This window comes from Drosophila albomicans, chromosome X (assembly GCF_009650485.2).
Source record: "Drosophila albomicans strain 15112-1751.03 chromosome X, ASM965048v2, whole genome shotgun sequence".
In the NCBI taxonomy this organism is placed as follows: domain Eukaryota; kingdom Metazoa; phylum Arthropoda; class Insecta; order Diptera; family Drosophilidae; genus Drosophila; species Drosophila albomicans.
In genome coordinates this window covers 18,593,432-18,613,474 of record NC_047627.2, presented here as the reverse complement: position 1 = coordinate 18,613,474, position 20,043 = coordinate 18,593,432, and the positions used below count along the sequence as shown (strand labels likewise).

General features: G+C 36.6%; 1 protein-coding gene across 20 annotated transcripts in view; it reads left to right on the top strand.

Moving 5' to 3' along the window:
- Positions 1-20,043, top strand: part of LOC117570136 (basement membrane-specific heparan sulfate proteoglycan core protein) — a 103,819-nt gene that overhangs the window by 18,046 nt on the left and 65,730 nt on the right. For 19 of the 20 annotated variants that reach the window (XM_052007523.1, XM_052007520.1, XM_052007542.1 and 16 more), the window contains exons 3-8: positions 13,582-13,964; positions 14,021-14,195; positions 14,280-14,443; positions 14,775-15,776; positions 16,437-16,646; positions 17,393-17,599. In XM_052007523.1, the coding sequence (XP_051863483.1) occupies positions 13,598-13,964; positions 14,021-14,195; positions 14,280-14,443; positions 14,775-15,776; positions 16,437-16,646; positions 17,393-17,599 (2,125 nt within the window). In that variant the 5' untranslated portion in view covers positions 13,582-13,597. The remainder of the gene's footprint in view (positions 1-13,581; positions 13,965-14,020; positions 14,196-14,279; positions 14,444-14,774; positions 15,777-16,436; positions 16,647-17,392; positions 17,600-20,043) is intronic. The other variant, XM_052007607.1, reaches the window with a different exon arrangement.

The window sequence follows — 20,043 nt, the reverse complement described above, 5'->3', positions numbered from 1 at the left end:
TTGATAACACATTGTTTACCCAGAATCGAAACGAAATCATTTCCCTGACATAGTTGTCTATCAACAAATAAAGTCTGACATAATGCAATAGTCGTGAATTTATGATTCTATCGATTGAATATTTGTCCACTATTGCTCAGTTTTTGTTCTCATGCACAATGAATCAGTTGAAAATATTTTGACGTGACTGATCAAGTTTTACTGATGTTGTTCTCTTCGTCATGCACTTCATTCAAGGCTTGCCCACTTCGAAATTCTTAATTAGTTGCTGTTGACATTTGACATTGCAAATACGAACAGAATATCTCAATCAATTTTTAAATCGAAAAGCAGAACGCTTTATCATTTAAATACAATCAAACTCATGTTTGTCTATGCAATTAGTTTCGCTTTGTGCTAAAAAAGCGTGATCTGGCAACGCCATGTACTGCATTATTAAGTTGGCTGCGCTTAGCTGCAATGTTGGTAAAGTTTTTTGATTCGTTTTTATGAATATTATTTTATTTCTTAATTCTAAAATGGTAACTGATTCTTTCAAAATAAGTTTTATACAATACATTTTTCCTTACATTTAAAAAATGTATCTTTTTCTAATATTTTTTTTTAAAAAATGTTTATATTACAAAAAAAAAAAAAACACAGGTAATAAAGAAGCAATGAAAAAACATTACATAGAACATAATATTGTTTATTAAAATTGTAGCTGCCAAAAGAGTTTTAAAACATTTCTTAACAGTCAAAAGGTTTTGCTTACTCTGCGATCTACCAATCAACTCTAAAATTGGCTTTTTAAATTTAATCTTAATGTCAAGTCGTTTAATTTTTTTGCTGCGATCTGGCAACTATCAAGCCTATCAAGCGAGGCTATCTCTCTTTGTACCTTATGCTCGTGTGATCGTGTTATGATCTGATCATCGTCATTTAGCATAATTCACAACGCCATTTAAATGCCACAAATTCACGACTTGCAGCTTAACACGACGACGCCTTTTGCACCTGCCACGACAAATGGAAATGAGTCTGAGACAGTGGCAAAAACAAAAGCAAAAACACAAAAAAAAACCCTACCCCCTCTTACCTTTTTGTTCCTCCTCCTTCCTCTAACTTGATTGTCGGCATCTCTTGCTCCGTTTTTCGTTCGCATTTCGTCGCTGTTGCTGTTGCTGTGGTTACAAGGTCGCTGTCTGGCGTTATGGGCGGCCGCAAAAAGGGTTAAAAGGTCAGATTGCTAATTGCGCCACACACACACAACAATAACAAGAACAACATATACTAGATATATATATAGGAATATGTATATGTGATGCTGCTGTTGCTGTTGCTGTTGCAGGGGTTGTGTTTGGGCCAACTTAGTAGCTAAAACTTTAGACAAATTAAAACTGAAACACTCGTGGCCACAGAAATACACTCAGCAGCCATCTCCACAGCCACTTTGTCTGCACTGCTTCTACTCGTAGTCGTTGTTGTTGCTGCTCTTGTTATTGTTGCTGTGATTTGTTGTTGGTCAAATTAAATTTTTGGGCAAATTTTGAAGCGCGCCAACTGGAAGCCAAAAATGTTGTTCAAAACTCTGTTGCTGCTTGGATTTTGGCCATGGAACTGAGATTGCAACTAATTGAGCTCAGATTACAGCACGCAGGACGCTTGCCACACAACAAAGGTCTCAGCGGTCGCAAAATACCCAAAAAAGTAAATAACAAAGCCCGTCTTGCCACTTGTGACGCCTCATTATGAGTTCAAGACAAACAGCAGACTCTAAAATCATTAATTTAGCAAGCAAGTCAATCAATAAACGAAATTAAGACGAATTTAAATCGAACATTAAGTGAATTTCATTTTCTTCTCCTTTGCTCTTGTCGAAAATGCCAAAACGAAAAATTTTAAGCATAATAAATGCATTAAAAAATATTAATTGCATTTTTTGATAATTTTGTTATATTTTTGAGCATAGACATTTATTTTAAGACAAATTTAATTTATATATTATATATTTTACAAGCAGCTCAATTTTCTAAAATTAAATTGAATACAAAGTAATGTTAAAATTTCTTGCATATTTCGTAATATATTTATGTATTCATATTTCCGAATTGACATCAAACGTTAAGGGAATTCTGTTTATATTCTCTTTTCCTCTAAGTTGATCGGTACTTTAGATAAGAAAATAATATGGGCAATTCTCTCATGTCGAATGCGACAATTGTACGCATTCAAACTGAAAAAAACATGTGCCAAAATATTATTTTAATATGTATATTTATTTTATATTTTCTCAATGTAATTTGTCTTGATCTCTATTTAAGCTGCAGAACTAAATTAAATAATAAATGTAATACAAATTGACTTAAAAATGTTAGTAAAGCATGTTTTATAATATATAATTTATGAATACATAATTTTTATATATATTTTACAATATGTTTATTTTGAGTTGCTTGCATTGTATTTGAGCGACAATTGTGTCAAAATAAAATGTATTACTTGTGTTCACATTTCGTTCACAATGTTGAATTAATTTCCTTAAACTGCAGAAATCGTGGCAGACATAATGAGAAGCACGCGGTCTATGGGTTGTGTTGCTTATCAGCCGGCTGTTTGGCTATAAATAACAACAACAACAATAACAACAACAATAACTTCAGCAGCAATATAGCACCCCACCAACAATGTGTAATAAAAACGCACAGCAGCAACAACCACAGCAATAACAACAGCAACAACAAGAGAAATAGCAACAAGTGCTGTTGTAGCAGAAATTGCGTAAATGCTTTTTATAGAAGTTCAAGTCATTGAATTCTGTTCCTCAAGACCAAAATGCGGCCAGCGGGCAATTCACGCACACACACACACACACACACACACACACATACCTACCTCACTCACTCACACACAGTTGAACAGCCTTTCATAATCAGTTATAAAACTCAACAAGAAAGCGAGGCAAAAAAAAAAAAACTGGGAAAAAACATTTGAAGGGGGCATCGAAATTTGAAGTTGCGTTGATGAATTTGCCTAGCCTCAAATAACAATTCGTTTTCATTTAAACAAATAATGATTGACAAAATAAATCATAAAGAAAATAAATAAATAAACAACAACAACACATTCCATAGACAAATTGCGCCAAATTTGGAAGCTGAAATCTGAAGTTGATTCACAATCAAGAGCAATGAATGAATTACACAAAGTTGAATTCGTTGCTTAACGATGACGATGATGATGATGATCGTAAAACTACAAAAATTCATGTTGATCACGACGAAAGAGAGACAATTATCGTTAAATCAATATGTTCTTAATTTTGTAAACATTTAACCCCTTGACATGACGCAAGTCAAAAATGTTCTATTCTCATTCTTATGTTCATTTTTTTTTACTTTATCGAAAGTTTGCTCCACATAAATGTTGTTAATTGGTGTAGAATATTTATTCCTATAAGCCTTGAAAGTTTATCGGTCTGCAGCTATAAATGTGTTGAATTTGCTAGCAATTTGATTGCTCACAGAGTTTTAGGAAAAAATCTGAAAACATATTTCAACATTTTAATATTGAAAATGAATGAGAAAAATTAATGAGTTAATTCACAAACGGTGCAGTAACTTTAACTGTTGCATACTTTTAGTTGCATTCGCTCTTGTGTGTGCTTCTTCTTACTGTTGAGTGCTGCCAACTGGCTGCAAACTGCAGTTGAGGCGCATCTGAAGTCATTTCTATAAATATGTGTGTGTTGCATGCTCGAACTACATATTTAAGAATGTAAAATTAATAGCAATCACACACACACACTCACACTCACACAGACACGTGGCGAATATGCTGAGCAGCTGCCATAAAATGACCGAAACCGCGAAACACGCATAAAAAGTCCAAATACAAAAACACAGCGATGAAATGATGAGCACCGACAATACGATTACGAGTATTACAAAATATACTCTGGCAACAACACTTGAAAAAGTGTGTGCGGGCAAGGAAAAGAAAAAAGAAAAACATTAAAACCGCACACATAAAACTTTGCAACGATAAAGTGCGCAAAATACCGCGAAAAACCGACTGGAAGAATTTCAAAACAAGTCGAAAATGGGTAGAATGAAAAGCATATATAAAGTGTGCGAGTGTGAATATGATGAGTATTCACAATCATCTCATTCTCTCTCTCTCTCTACTTATTCTTCATACTCGTCATAACAATTAAATGACAAGTCACAAAAAACGTGCAAAGCGATTTTAAGATTCGTGAATTGCGTGTAGCGCAACAGTTTAAATACTTTATATACTGCGATCAACTTTGTAGTTGAAAGTTTAACTTCCATTTACTTTATATTTTTATGGCACTTAATTAACTGGGAACATCTAGGGTAGGGGTCAGAAGGGGCAGAGAAGGGGGAACAGACATGACACTTGCCCCTGGCTGATGTAATGCAAAATACTTGGCAAGCAGACGCTTTCTTTTCTATCGACAATTTGTGGCAAATTGTAAGCTAATTGGCCACATTAATTACGCACAATTGCCAGTAGGCGATAAAGCGAGATAGCGAAAAAGAGAGAGAGAGAAGGGGAGAGAGAGAGATAGAGAGAGTGGGAGAGATGGGCAGGTCAAGCATCTAATGCTCAATTACAAATTGGTTGTTTTGCCTGCCTGCCCGACCTCACACTCAAACTCAAACTGCTTAATGCAGACAAATGACAACGCAAGCGTTTGGCTGCCACCAGGTGGCAAGCAGCAGTAGCAGCAGCAACTGTGGCAGTATCAGACCGTGCGGCACGTAGCGTCTAAGTGCCACAAATTACGCACGCAAATTGGCTTTGTTGTAAGAGGGCTTTTTTTTTTTTGTTTTTGTTCTTTTGTGTGTGCTGCGATTCTCCACAGTTTCGCATATGCATATCAGTCAATAGTTTGTGTGGCAAGTATGTAAGTGTGGCAAGTAGCTACAATGTTGCACACACACACACTATGCAACTGGTCAGCAGGCGGCAAATTTGGCCATTAAACGTGGCTTAGTTGATCAAAAGCGACTAGCTCAACTTGCAACTGTGTGTGTGTGTGTGTGTATGTAAGTGTGTGTGAGTGAGTGTGTGGGGAATGCCACAAAACTGACAACTTAATATGAGGCACGAACAAAGTGACACCCACCCATGAGGGCAAAGGGCCACGTCAAAAGTCAGCCGACAACTTAAAGGCGTTAATGGTCGTTTGTTTTATGAGAAATTGCCAAAACGTGAGCGGCATGCTCAACTTGCCGCAAGTGGCACGGCCAAAACAACGACGTCAATGTCTCCGTTCACCACCACCAAGAAAAAAAAAAAACAACGAGAAAAAAAGTTGTAAAAATCTGATGCGACGACTTTGTGTAACATCAAAGCGCCAGGATCAACAGTCGACGAGCGTGCTGGCATTTCTTGCTTCCTTCTTTTCTTTTCTGCTTCTTTTTTTTCTGTGGCCAAGGACGTGCTCTAAGGGCAACTCATGCCAGAAACACATTTAAATGAGTTGCATACTGTGTTATGACTTGATATATCCCGACTGTGCCACACACAGATTTATCAACTGACAGCTGACAACTGACAGCGAAAACTCAACACGACCTTCAATCGCTATTTTTTTTTTTTTTATCAGCTGCATATCGATCAGCTTTGCCGCTTATCGATAGTCGTAGTTATCGAGCCAAAGCCGGAAATCAGACGTCAGATAATGATCCACACACATGGCCAAAGCCGCTGTATTTTTAGCCACACATATCACACAATTCAGCTTTATGCTGATATGAATGAATATAAAACAAGAGAGGAAACTACAGTCGAGTGTGCTCGACTGTGAAATACCCGCTACTCATTTTAATGAAAACAAAACAGTGCGGTGTTAAATTTTGAATATAACAAATTAATATATCGCAAAACTACGAAAAATATACCATTTGCTATTTATGGTACAAAGCTGTAGTACTACATAGAAAAATATACCAAAGGGTGCCGTAGTATATTTGGTATATTGATATAGTACTGCATGCAAAATATACCACCAAGTGCGAAATATACCAGATTGTCAGCCAAAGCTACTAAGACCTGTAGAAAATACGCATATTTTCCCATACAAAAGTATTTCATATATCAATCCGATCACAACAAAGACGAGGAATCATAGCTATATCGACTATATAGGGTCCAAGATGCCTCTTGCTGCCTGTTACATACATTTTCTGGAGGCACAAAGTTATATTACCCTTCAACCCTCTAGGTGGCGGGTATAAAGATTGAAATGCAATAGTTTTGTGTTGAAGAAATTGGAATTGAAATTGACTGTTGCATGAACTTTGACTTTGTGGCATTTCTACTCATTCACATTGTGCTAGAAATACTATCTGCACTCAGGTGTCAACTACAAAGATGTGTGAATGTGGGTGTGAATTATTCCATGTGGCTGACGACGACGACCTTATGGTTATTTGTAAAGCGCTGCGCTATTTGTAATGTGGAATTTAATTTCCTGCCATTGAAAATAAAACTGAGGAAGGTTCACAGCATAGATCACACACTGAGTGAAGCAGTTGGAATGGAAACGAGTGAAGTAAAGGATAAAATAATTGAAAATAGACACACACACACACACACACACACAATATAATGAAGTCTATCCGCTGTGGTTTCTGTGCCAACTAGTCTGGGAATTTATTAAAAGCTATCAGCGTTTAAAGCTGCGACTGTATCTGATTACTAAAGTTGATCGCATTTGGAAATTGAGCGAGAGCATTGAACCTACAAATTTTCTGCATAATTTCAATTGCAATTTGAGACAAGAGGAATACAAATGTTTAGAATATTTGCCACTGTATATCAAATCCGCTTTGATCGTATTAAATTCTCAGTTTGTCGCTTGCAATCTGAGAAGAGAAGAAACTATTTTTTTCGTTTTTTTTTTTGTAATTGCTTTGAGCTATTAGATTGAATTTAGCAAACGATGTGATATGAGTATAATAATAAGGCAGAGTAAAAATAAGCTCGAGCAGCATTCCCTGTAATTGTTTAAGCTGTAAATAGAGCGGAATAAACGAACGCACAGCGCAAAAACGAAACGAGAAACTAATTAAATCAAAGCAATTGCAAAAAATTTACAGTTTAATTAAGCCAAACAAATTGCAATACACACACACACACATACACTTGGATCATCTTATTTTCTGCTCTAAATATTTCCTGCTGTGCCTGCAGCGTCTGAGTTTGTTTTTGTTTTTTGTTATTGTTTTTGTTGAGATTTCACATCACAAGCAATGCAATTGCCGTGTCCCAGGTCCAGGTCCCCAGATGCCCCGATCTATATACATATGTGCATTTGTATCCAGGTCTATCAGACTTGTCGGCTTTATGAAGATTGACGCACTGCACTTAAATCGCCCGTAATCTTTTTCGGAGGCGTCAATTGCTTTGCACTTGCCCCAAAGACCCAAATACTTTTGCTGCACTTGATGTGCTTGATGCGGTTGCATACGATAAGTATCACAAAAACACAAACGCCTCCACTCGGTGCCGACAACGCGGCGTATGCGCAACGTGCTGTGAAAAGGAACAGGAGTTGCAGCCGCAGCAATTCTCAATTCTCTTTTGCCATTTGCCAGTTGCCAATTAGCTTTAGTTTTTAATCAAATTTTCACATGTTTTTCCCAGTTGCCAGTTACTTATAATTGTGGCCAACAACAACAACAACAACAATCGAAGGCAATGCCAACGAAAGCGCAATTCTCTTCCTTTTTTTTTGGGCCTGCCACAAAAATTTACAGTCAGAGTCAGTTAGTTTTTCACTTTTTTTTTTGCTTTCTGCTATATTCGCTATCGATTGCCGGCACAATTGTCTAGGCGAAAAGCGATTTTCTGATTTGCACATTGAGTCAAACATCGCCGAGTAGATGAAAATAAATTGCCAGCACACACATGTGCCGCACAATTTATGAGCACAGGGCAAGCGAGCCGCTGCAAGTCGCCCTCTGTAATTTTTGCTATGCCGCATACCCTGTTTGCCACAAACTTTTATCTGGGGGATGCCACACTTGAGACTTCATCATGCTTTCGGTAATCTGAAGTTTGAAAATATTTTTCATTTCATTACAAACTTCTTCAGGAATCCTTAATGAAACTTTGAATTTAAAGTTGCCTTAAAATACGTTTCATTATTTAGAAATCAGTTCAAATAAGTAAAGATTGTTTTGTTAGAATTAAGAATTCTCCAAGTAACTTTATGTATAGTATGATGTTTAGCTTTAAAAATACGTTGTTTTCATATTTGCATTTACTTACTTTTTGCACTATCAAATACAAATTTAGATTTAGTAATTTTATATATTATATTTCGAAAATATACATAAATGTATTTCAATTTAGAGTTAGAAATTCTTTTGGTTACTCGAATTATATAGCTTGAAGGCATTGTATTTTCCTAATTGGAATTATTAAAAAATCTGCTCTAAATACAAATTACATTTTTGTATTTATATTTTTTTTTTTCAAAAACATTATTTCTATTCATTAGGATTAAGAATTCATTATGTACCTTTTTATATAATATGAAATACAATTTCTTATATATTTATTTTAAAAACAATTTCGATTTCTCAAAAGTTAAAAGCGTAACAACAAGTCGATCACTTTAGCACATATCCAAATGAACTTCTCTTCAGGTTGCTTTTTTTTGTAGTTACATATTTGCAGGAAATGAGCAAAAATCATTGTCTACGTCTATGGGTCGGCCTAATTTGCCGGAAAGTCGCTCAATGCATTTTTGTTTGTGGTTCGATTTGAATTTGTTTGCATTGCTTTTTGGCATTGTCTATTTTGGTTTGGTTTTGCATTGGGTTCAATGAACGCGCACGCAGCTCGAGCATGAGTCAAAGCACAGGTGAAAGAACGAAAGACAGAGAGAGAGAGTGAGAGAAAGGATGAGAGAGAGTTGGACGACAATGCCTGCAGTGACCTTGGCGACTGTTTTTGCGAATCGAACGTGCAACAAGTGCAACAGCAACAGCAGCAGAAGCAGAAGCAGCCTCTTATTCATTCATTCTCTTTTGCATTTTCATAAATCTGCCAAATGGTTCAAGGATGTTAAATAATTGCTCACGCAAATATTTAGCACATTCTCTGCTTTGCATTATTCGTGTGTTGCGTGTTGTTTTTGCTTGCTCAACACGGCGTATGCGTAATAATGCGTTTAATAACTCATACAGTTCACTGCGTGGGCTGCACAATTTGACAGCCACTGGTTAATGTCGCTCTCACAAAATAGCCGTAAATAAATTCGCAGCAGTAACAAATAAACAAGGCTCCATTCAAATCTGTGTCAATTATCCGGAGCATCATCCTTCTAGGCAATTGATTTAGCAAACGAAACAGTCGACAGAGTTGCCAAGCCAAAAAGTTGAATGTGTTAGTCTTAAACGTCTATCTTACATATTTCTCGCTAATGTAAATATCGCGCAGCAGATTTAGTCACCGCTTCAGTGTAAACTTTAAATGGAAATTACATAAAACTTCTTTTTCTGAGAACTGTTTGACTTTCAGCTACATTATCAACGCATTTGCGCGATATTTCGCAAGTAAGACTTTTGATGCAAAACATGTTTTATAATTAGCTACACTTCATATTTAAGTGATGATAGAATATTATTGTTAATATGACTCTGAAAAAGGAATGTTCGAATACACTTTGGAAAATGCGTGAAGATAAAATGTTTTAAGATTTGAATCTTGTAACGAAAACTCATCAATATTTGGTGTTATTGTATCAAAATTAGTTTAGAAAGGCAATATACTACTACATTCAATATATACCAAAGAGTACAAAATATACCAGATTATCAGCCAAAGCAACAAAGTATAGAATTTTGCATAGGAATATTGAAATGAGATAAGCTCAAGTTTGCTTAGTTAAGATACACTCTACCCATTTTCAATAAAACCATATTCTCAGAATGACCAAACTAATATACCAAAAAAATACAAAAATATTTCGAAAGCTAAATTTCAGTACTAATATGACGAAGTTTCAAAGTTCAAAATATACCAAATTGATTTGGTATACCGATATAGTATTACCTAGAAAATATACCATTGAATACAAAATATACCAGATTTTCAGGCAAAGCAAAAAAGTTTAGAACTTCGCATAGGAATAATGATTGAGAAGAGATCAATTTAGCTCATTTAAGACACTAGAGTGTGCTCAACTATGATATACCCCCTTTCAATAACACCATAATCTAAAAATAAACCAAATTAATATACAAAAAAAACGCCACGAAGGCTATATTTGGTATATCGTACAAAATATACCAGCTTGTCAGGCAAAGCAACAAAGTATATAACTTCGCATATGAATAATGATTGAGAAGAGATCAATTTAGCTCATTTAAGACACTAGAGTGTGCTCGACTATGAGATACCCACTTTCAATAAAACCATAATCTAAAAATAAGCCAAATTAATATACAAAAGAAACTGCAATATTTTAAAGCCTATACTTGGTATATCGTACAAAATATACCAGATTGTCAGGCTGCTTTGCCTAAGTACACAATATCGCATATGAATAATGATTGAGTTGAGATCAAGTTATCTCTTGATCAGTTAGTTTTCTCTAAGGTATGTATGTGCATTGGTTGTCGCTGTCTGTCTGCCGCAGACGCTTTCCACCGAAAAATCACGCCCAAAAATAGCGAAGACACATAATAAGCGCAACAGCGGCAAACGGAAAAGTTTAAGGATGCGACACGTGACTATGCAGTTTTATAAGCCAGCTCCTGACTTCAGACTCTTCCTCCACCGCTCTCCACTTAAACAGTGACATCGATATCGCACTTACTTCCGCTTCCCTGGCTGTCAACACTTCATCTCTCTCGCTCTCACTCTGTGTTTTTTTGGGGCCCAGACAATGTCGCAGACACGGAGTAGACAATATTAAAGGCAAACCACCAGGCAGACAAACAAAATGACAACAACAACAGCAACGAGGGGCATGAGAAAAAGTTTGTTCAACTTTTGTTGTTGCTGGTTTTACAGAACGTTTCTCTTGCCTCGCTTTGCCTTTCTGTTGTTTTGCTTCAGTTTTGTTTTTGTTTTTGATTTTGATTTTGATTCTTTTTTTGATTGATAAATTTCAGCAGAATTTTGTGGTGTTGTTGTTTCCGCTTTGGCTTTTCCTTTTCACATATTTTTTGTTTTATTTTTTGCTGCCTGAGAATTTCCACCTCAAAGATCGCATTGACAATTTGACGAATGCAGCTCGTAAACGCGGCATGCGATAACATGAAAATGTGCGCTTCCCCCGTCCCCCGTCTCACTCTTTCACTCATCATCTGGACAGTTAAAGATATCGCCACCTGTTCAAGACACGACGCGCTTTATCGAGAATTCTTATCGTCGTTTATCAATGAACGCAGGGTGAGGAAGGGAGAGGGAGGACAGGCGGTGTGCAGTACAATGCACATTTGGCCCACATTTCACAAATTCTCAGGCACACAGAGAGACAGAAAGAAACGCATAGAGGGAGGAAACATTAAATAATAGATTGGTTAAAGCTATTCACTCGAATTACAGTCAAACTTCACTTTCATGCGCTGCATTAAACATCGGTTATTTATTTTATATTGACAAAACTAATAATAAATAAATGATTTATGACAATTAGCTGTTGTAATTATTATAAATTAAATATGTAATTACCTTGTTTTTAAATGACATTTAATTATTGCATTTGTTTAATGTGTTTATTTAATTGCTAGAACTGCAAAAATTAGCATTGTTTCCTTTTTTAGGTAGAACTAATTCTGTTTAAACAGCTTTTACTTAAATAATACAAAATTATGACAAATTTTATTATAAAGTTGTCTTTTAGCAAACGCTTATTAAATTGATGTTATTAAGTAAAGTATTAAGTAACGCTCAAAATAATTTTTATATTTGTGTATTTAAAAATATTATAAAAAAAAGCGGCTCTACTTCTTCGTTGGCAAATTAGAAAAGAAACAAAAATGTAAATAAAAGATTGTATTTATAGAAAGCGTGTAATAATATATAAAAGCTCTAATTTACTTTATTTTTTAGAATCTAGAATTAATATTTACGATTGTAGATGTGATTGATTTTTTGAGTTACATTTTAAAATTATCCTTTTTTAGGAGAGCTTTGGATTTCAAAAACAAATTTATAAAATATAATTTACTTTAATTCGAATTAGAGTAAAGTAAGTTGATTTTTATTTGGCTACATTTTAAGAAGCTTTTTCTGTAAGTTCTATAAAACAAGTGAGCTTCGAAACTCGAAGAGAATTTTATTGCTTGCAGAGAGATAGAAAAGATCCGATAGTTCAATTCATTTACTGGGGCACATGTTGCATGTTCCAACATATCTATCTATCCATGTTGCTTGGACATTGACACTTATCAAGCAGCAGCAGCAGCAACACTGAGAATGAAAATGACGATTGAAATATGACGTAGCCAACGAACACTTGAGTTGGAAACAAATTCTGAAGATGGGAAGTCAGCCGAGGCACGAATCAAAAATCTGAAATCAAAAATCAATGCGTTAAGTAAATGGTCATAAAAAAATTGACACTTGAAATCAATTCTCAATTAAAAATAGCGTCTCGATTCGATGCAGGCGGCAAACGTATTGTTGTTTTTGTTGTTGTTGCCCTATATAAAAGACGCCAGTCATAAATTGATCGACAACAGAACAAGAAGTATTCTTAAGCTATTGAAAATGCTATGGGGGGAAAAATCAAAGGAAAATTGTCCAAATTGAGACTTAATTGGTTCACAGTTTGAAATGCATTGTCAGTTTTTTTTTTTATATTTTTGGTATTAATGTCGGCACACATTAAAAGTAATAACGGAAACCGCAATATGCAGCTGTTCGTTTTTTATGGTTTAATTGAGCTTAAATCGCATTATTGATATGTTTCCAACTGATAACAGATAAAACTGGTCAGCACAACAGAATGGTGAAATCAGAAATTCAACACACTGTTGTACACGAGCTTTTCAACACTGTTGTTGCGCTAACAGAGCAAAAGTTGGGCACAGTGGCTGCTCAACTGTATGGCACAAGAACTTAGCAGAGAACAAAACCATAGTGAGGACAATTTTTGCTGTTGTGTGTTGAATTTGCAAACTTTTATTGGTAGTAAAACAGTAAATGAATTATAAATAGATTACACAAATTTGTAAATCCGCTTAACAAGTTTTTGACTGAGGATTCGCCTTGGATAATTTACAAAATAGAAGCAGAAATTTACTAGATGGCGCTATCTAAGTTGCTGAGCTGAAACTAGCGAAGAGCGCCATCTAGCGGTAATATTTGAAATTAAGTGTGCAATGCAAATCTTGCAATCAAGTGTCATCGCTAATTGGTTTCCCATCTCTAGTGTATAGCAACGTTGCAATTGACTAAAAACGAATTGTCATTTATTGAAATTTAATGAAATTGTGTATTCTACAACATTTTAATTCACTTCTGTGTAGGTAATAAATACTATTTTATATATATAATTTCAATTTGTAATTAATTTTGTTGTTTTGTTTCACTGTGTGCTTGCAGCAAATCTCAAGTCTAGATGAGAGCGACAAACTGTTCTTTGATACCCGAGGATGAAACGCCGCTGTCCGGCATCGATATCGTGCAATCCGATGCGCCCCTAATCGAGGACACGCCCGCTGATAGCAGTTGGCTATCGAAGAGCTACAGTCGTGTGCGTCGCGAGTTGAATCGTCTGTTTGGCAACAATGCAGCCACTGCCGAAAAGCAACAGCATCAACATCAACATCAGCAGCGGCTGAAGCGCACGAAGAAGGGGTTGGGCATCAATAAGAAGCAACGTCTGGCCAAGCGTCAACAGCAAGGTTCGCTGCCCCAAAAGCATCCCTATGACGATTACGAGAGTGAAGCCGGCTCCGGCACCGTTGAGGGAGAGACCGCAACCTGTGAGTATTTTGGTGTTCATTGTGTTGTTGAGTTGGCTAATCAAATGATTTTGCAGATCGGACACGCATCACTCTTACCGAGCCATTCCGCGTCGAGTACAACGACAAGGACAGTGAAGAGTTCCAGGCACTGGCCAAGGATATTTCAAATGGTTTGAATGAGCTCTTCATTAGCACCCACGGCCACGAAGACGATGATGACAATCTGATCAGCACGCTGGTGAGCGTCGGGTAAGTGTATACAAAATAAAAAAATCACCCGGTATTTGCGCTTTCGAAATGCAATCTTTTCTGTTTTTATTTACCCTTTTTTAGGGAAACGAACGACCACTACAAGATCTATGTGATTGTGAATCTGGAGATACCGACAAACACACCCGATTTTGAAAATAAATTGCGCGAGCATCTGCAAAACTATCATGTCATTGGCCATACGAGTGCACAACTCGATAAAGACTTTTACTTCCGTCCAATTGTGGGTAAGTTCATTTGTCTCACAACGTTTCACACACACACACGAACACACACACACACATTTTCCTTTCAAAATTACCCAACCCTCTACCCTCTCTATTGTACTATATACTCAATATATATATATATATAATCCATATATTAACTGCTATGGTGCTGGACAACGCGTAAAGCTTAAAAGCAACTTGCCTTGTGCCCTCCCACTGTCTAGTTGTATAGTTCAACTCTTTCTCTGTACCACACACACACACACTCTTCTCACCCATCAAAAATACAACAACACAATCAGCGCTTAACTAAAAAACAAAAAAAAAACCCAAAACAAAACCAATGCAGATAACCAGTGTAGGAATCCAAAGGATTTCGAGATTGATGAGTTCATTTGTGATGCCGGCCCCATTGATAGCGTCTCCTGTCTGCGCGTGTGCAACAACATCGCCGACTGTTCCGATGGCTCCGATGAGAACGCCGATATGTGTTTGGCTCGGCGTCTACAAGTACAATTGTATCCCAATCCGTATACAAACCATTCGAGATGGGCAACATCGAATGCGTCGTACTACGACGAGCCAACCGAAGACGATGGGGATTTCGATGACCCCGATGTTGATGATGATGCTGATGATGAGGAACAATGTCGTTCATCCGGCGATATATTCCAGTGTGTTAGTGGCAGTCCGTTCAACATTATGTGCGAGGACATTTGCAATGGCCGAAACGATTGCTCGGATGCCTCCGATGAGGATGCAGCGCTGTGTGAACGTCGCCAGCGTGCGAACAAACATTGCGAGCAGGACTACGATGATTTCCAGTGCGAGTCGGGCGAAAAGTTGAGCACATCCTGTTACAATGTATGCAACGGCGTTGCCGACTGTGACGATGGCTCCGATGAGACTGCCGCGCTATGTCAGTATCGCCAACCGAAGGTGGGAACAAACGAAACCGATGACGATTTGGCTGGAACGTTGCCGCCCCTGCCATGTCGCGGCGAAGATGAATTTTTCCAGTGTGAGGGATCCATAACCCGTATACCTTGCTATGATATTTGCAATCGTCGCAGCGACTGCGAAGATTCCTCCGATGAGGATCCGGAAATGTGTGCACTGCTTTTCACGAATCGCCGTGAAGTTTCGGCGACAAACTTCTACAGCAACTTCGATCAGTGTCCGACCAATGAGGGCAGCTTCCAGTGCCAGAGTGGCCTCATCTTTAGTGTGTCCTGCTATGATTTGTGCAACGGTCGTGAGGATTGCCTCGATGGCTCCGATGAGGTGGAAGCCATGTGTCAACAACGACAGCGGAAGTTGAATTCGATCCCATCTCGGAATAATGCGCGTGGTTTGTTTCCGATTAACGATAACGATAAACGATTGCGTTTGCAATTGGCGGGATGATGTGTTCATGATGTCTTCTGGGTCTTCGTTTCGTTTCACTTCGTTTCGTATCTCTCTGGGTTTGCTTAAAGCACACACACACACACACACACATATGATCTTATTCACACACACACACACACTTGTATACAGTATCATGTTAACTATATTAATAAGCGGGAATATCCAAACTCATTTCCTCGCTTCATCATTGATCTCTTCAACACTCCACACAGCACTCTTTCATTCGATCGTTTTATCATACTGTCTCTCTCGCTCCCACATGCTCTGGTGTTTTGTCTCTGTCTCGCTCTGTTTCACATACACATACACATCAACACATTTGCTTTCACACTCATTAAGTTAATGTCTTCCACATTCCAATTTCCTTCATCCCGCTCTCTGTGTGTTGTTTACGTCTACGTCTATGTTTCTTGCTCTCTCTCTCTCTCTCTCTCTCTCTCTCTCTCTCTCTCTCTTGCTCTCTCTTTTTCTCTTTCTCATCCTCTTTTTGTGCAATGTTCTCTGTTCGTCCTTGTCCTGCTGTTTATGATTTACAAGATTGCTAATTTAATTTATGGTGCCTTCCAAACACACACACACACTCACACACACGCAAACACAGATCCTAACGCCCCTGAAATAACCGAGACCGCTGATGAAGATGGCTCCGGTGAACCCGAACCCGCATCCGACCCGAAACCGGAACAATCTGAATGTCGCGGTGATTCCACATACATTTGCCCACGCAGCGGCTATCGTGTCTGCGATGAGGTGAAGTGCGATGGCGAAAGGAACTGTCCCGATGGGGAAGATGAGGAGGATTGTCCCAGCGGTAATAATGATTCATGAAACCATATCATCGATCGTCTTCACTATTTTCATGTTACCAACCGTTCCCCAGTAATTCCCTTAGCTCTTTACCATGTTCCCCTTTCCATGATGTAGTATTCCGATTTGTACGCTACTTAAGATCAGTACAGTGATCATTTTAGTGAAGAGCTGCGTGATCAGTTAAGTGAACAGTTGCGTGATCAATTTTATGAAGAGCTCTAAGGACAGTTCTATGAAATGCTCTGTTACCAGTTCTGTGAACGGCTCTATTAACGGACAGGTTAACAGCTTTTTTAACGGCTAGGGGAACAGCTCTGTTAACAGTTAAGTAAACAGCGCTGTTAACACTTAAGTGAACAGTTCTGTTAGCAATTGAGTAAACAACGCTGTTAACAGTTAAGTAAACGCGCTGTTAACAGTTACGTAAACAGATCTGTTAACAGTTAAGTTTTCAGCGTTGTTAACAGTTCCGCAAATAGCTTGGTTAACAGTAAAACGAACAGTTCTGGAAAGAGTGAACAGTTCCTTGAACAGAGCGTGATCTGTTAAGCGAACAGTTCCATCTTAATTTTAGTGTTCAGTTCTATCAGAAACTATCGTCTACATTAGCTACATTATCATCATTCTCATCAGTTTTTGCCACTTTATTTCGATCAGCTACTTTAATTTGCATTTTGTTTTCATTTCTTTATTTCGTTCTTTGCCGCTTCCTTTGCATTCTTACGTTGCGCATTTTGTGCTCTTTAGTTTGCAACGAAGGCGAACACGTATGCGACGACCATCGCTGCTTGGTCCCCAGTATGCTCTGCGATGGCATTCATCAGTGCGATGATGGCACCGATGAGGCCAACTGTACCACCCCTGAAGAGGAACCAAGACCCGAGGAGCCTGAACAGCCAAAGATCGATAACAATAATGAAGATGTTAATATTTATAATCCACCGCAGCCACAGGGTGAGTCAACATACGATTATTTGAAGCTTTCATTTCTTTCGCATTCGCAAAAATTGACTTTATTCGAAACACTTGCCATCATTTTAATTTGTGCAATTTTATACATTATTGGACAAGGGTATTTTTATTCATATTAATTGTTATTATTTTCCATTTTGCCATTTGGATTTCTATTTGATTTTGCACATTGTTTGATGTATTCTTTTTGTATTTTGTTTTGTATGATGTCAGCGGCGATCGCTGATCTCATTTGGGCATGGCCAACAATGTTGTCCCGCTTGAACTGAATACAACTATGCTATTGTAACTATATTTGAAATATTTTCCGCATCGCATATTCAGAATCAGGTTATTCTGCGTTCAACTATTTACGAAAGAAAATTGGAAATCTGAAAACATAATCATTCCCGTTACTCATTTCTAATTTCTTATATTCTGAAACTGAATTCGGGCTCATTTAGTGGAATTTACGAGCATCGATTAATTACATACCGAGTGCAAATTTGCTAAATTTTGCGTTTCGGAACGTGTTGCATCAATGCCAATTATGGGGAAAATGAAACATATACAAGTATGCTGCTTAATTGCATTGCAAAAGCGTGTGGAATTAATGACTTTTGGGGGCGTGAGTTGTCTGGAATTATGCGGCGGAATGTGTGGAATGAAACAATTATAAGCTGCAAAGAGCAACATAGCTGTAATGTGGGTCAAACGGAATGAAACCATCTCGAAAACTTTGCATCTTAACTCTATTTTAATATTCTTACTATCTGAACGGTTTGAAATGAAAAACTTGGTTAACTTTAGTAAATCAATATTTTAATAGGTTCAATGAAAATTAAATTTTATTTTAAATTCTATTTTGAAACTTGTTCGATTTCTAAGGACACGTTGGAATGAAACATAATTTAAAATGTAAGCTGAATTTGTAAGCACATTCTTTTTCGTTAAGGCATTGTATTTGATAAAAAGAAAAGGAAGGAGGGCGAGGGAGTTCTAGTTTACATTAAATTAGAAAAAAAAAATAAAATATATATATATATATATATATATATAATATATATATATATATATATATATTCTATGCTTACTCAATCCGAAAAAGTCGGAATGGAATGAAATAAAAGAAAAATATATTGGGGGAGAAAAATTGACAAATGAATTTCAGAAATCTTGTTTTACAGTTTTTGAATTAGCAAGAATTGCCAAGCGAATCTACATTAAAATAGAGTAGTTGTAAAAAGTTAGAATCCCTGCTAACAAATATTGAATTTTCTAAAATATTGATGGTATAATTTAATGAAACGAAATATTAATGTCAAACTTATTGTAACGATTTAACAGCAACCAATATTCTGATAAGAAAGTCAGCTGGAGTGCACTCCAGTATTTCATAGATACAAAAGTATCTCAAAGATTCAAAAGTATCTGCAAGATGCTATTGCAGTTAAAAAAGCAGTTGGAAGATGCAAAAGTATCTCAAAGATACAAAAGTATCTCAAAGATACAAACGTATCTTAAAAGTATCTCAAAGATACAAAAGTATCTCAAAAAAACAGTTGGAAGATACAAAAGTATCTCAAAGATGCATTTTCAGCACAAAAGTATCTCAAAGATACAAAAGTATCTCAAAGATACAAAAGTATCTTAAAAAAACAGTTGGAAGATAAAAAAGTACCTCAAAAGTATCTCAAAGATACAAAAGTATCTGAAAGATACAAATGTATCTGCAAGATGCTATTGCAGTTAAAAAGCAGTTGGAAGATGCAAAAGTATCTCAAAGATATAAAAGTATCTCAAAGATGCATTTTCAGTACAAAATTATCTTAAAAAGTATCTCAAAGATACAAAAGTATCTCAAAGATACAAATGTATCTGCAAGATGCTATTACAGTTAAAAAGCAGTTGGAAGATACAAATGTATTTCAAAGATACAAAAGTATCTAAAAGATACAAAATTATCTCAAAGATACAAAAGTATCTTAAAAAAACAGTTGGAAGATACAAAAGTATCTCAAAAGTATCTTTGAGATATTTTTGTATCATTGAGATACTTTTGTATCTTTAAGATACTTTTGTATCTTCCAACTGCTTTTTTAAGATACTTTTGTATCTTTGAGATACTTGCAGTTAAAAAGCAGTTGGAAGATACAAAAGTATCTCAAAGATACAATAGTATCTCAAAGATGCATATTCAGTACAAATGTATCTCAAAGATACAAATGTATCTGCAAGATGCTATTGCAGTTAAAAAGCAGTTGGAAGATGCAAAAGTATCTCAAAGTTGGAAGATACAAAAGTATCTCAAAGATACAAAAGTATCTCAAAGATACAAATGTATCTGCAAGATGCTATTGCAGTTAAAAAAGCAGTTGGAAGATGCAAAAGTATCTCAAAGATACAAAAGTATCTCAAAGATGAATTTTCAGTACAAAAGTATCTCA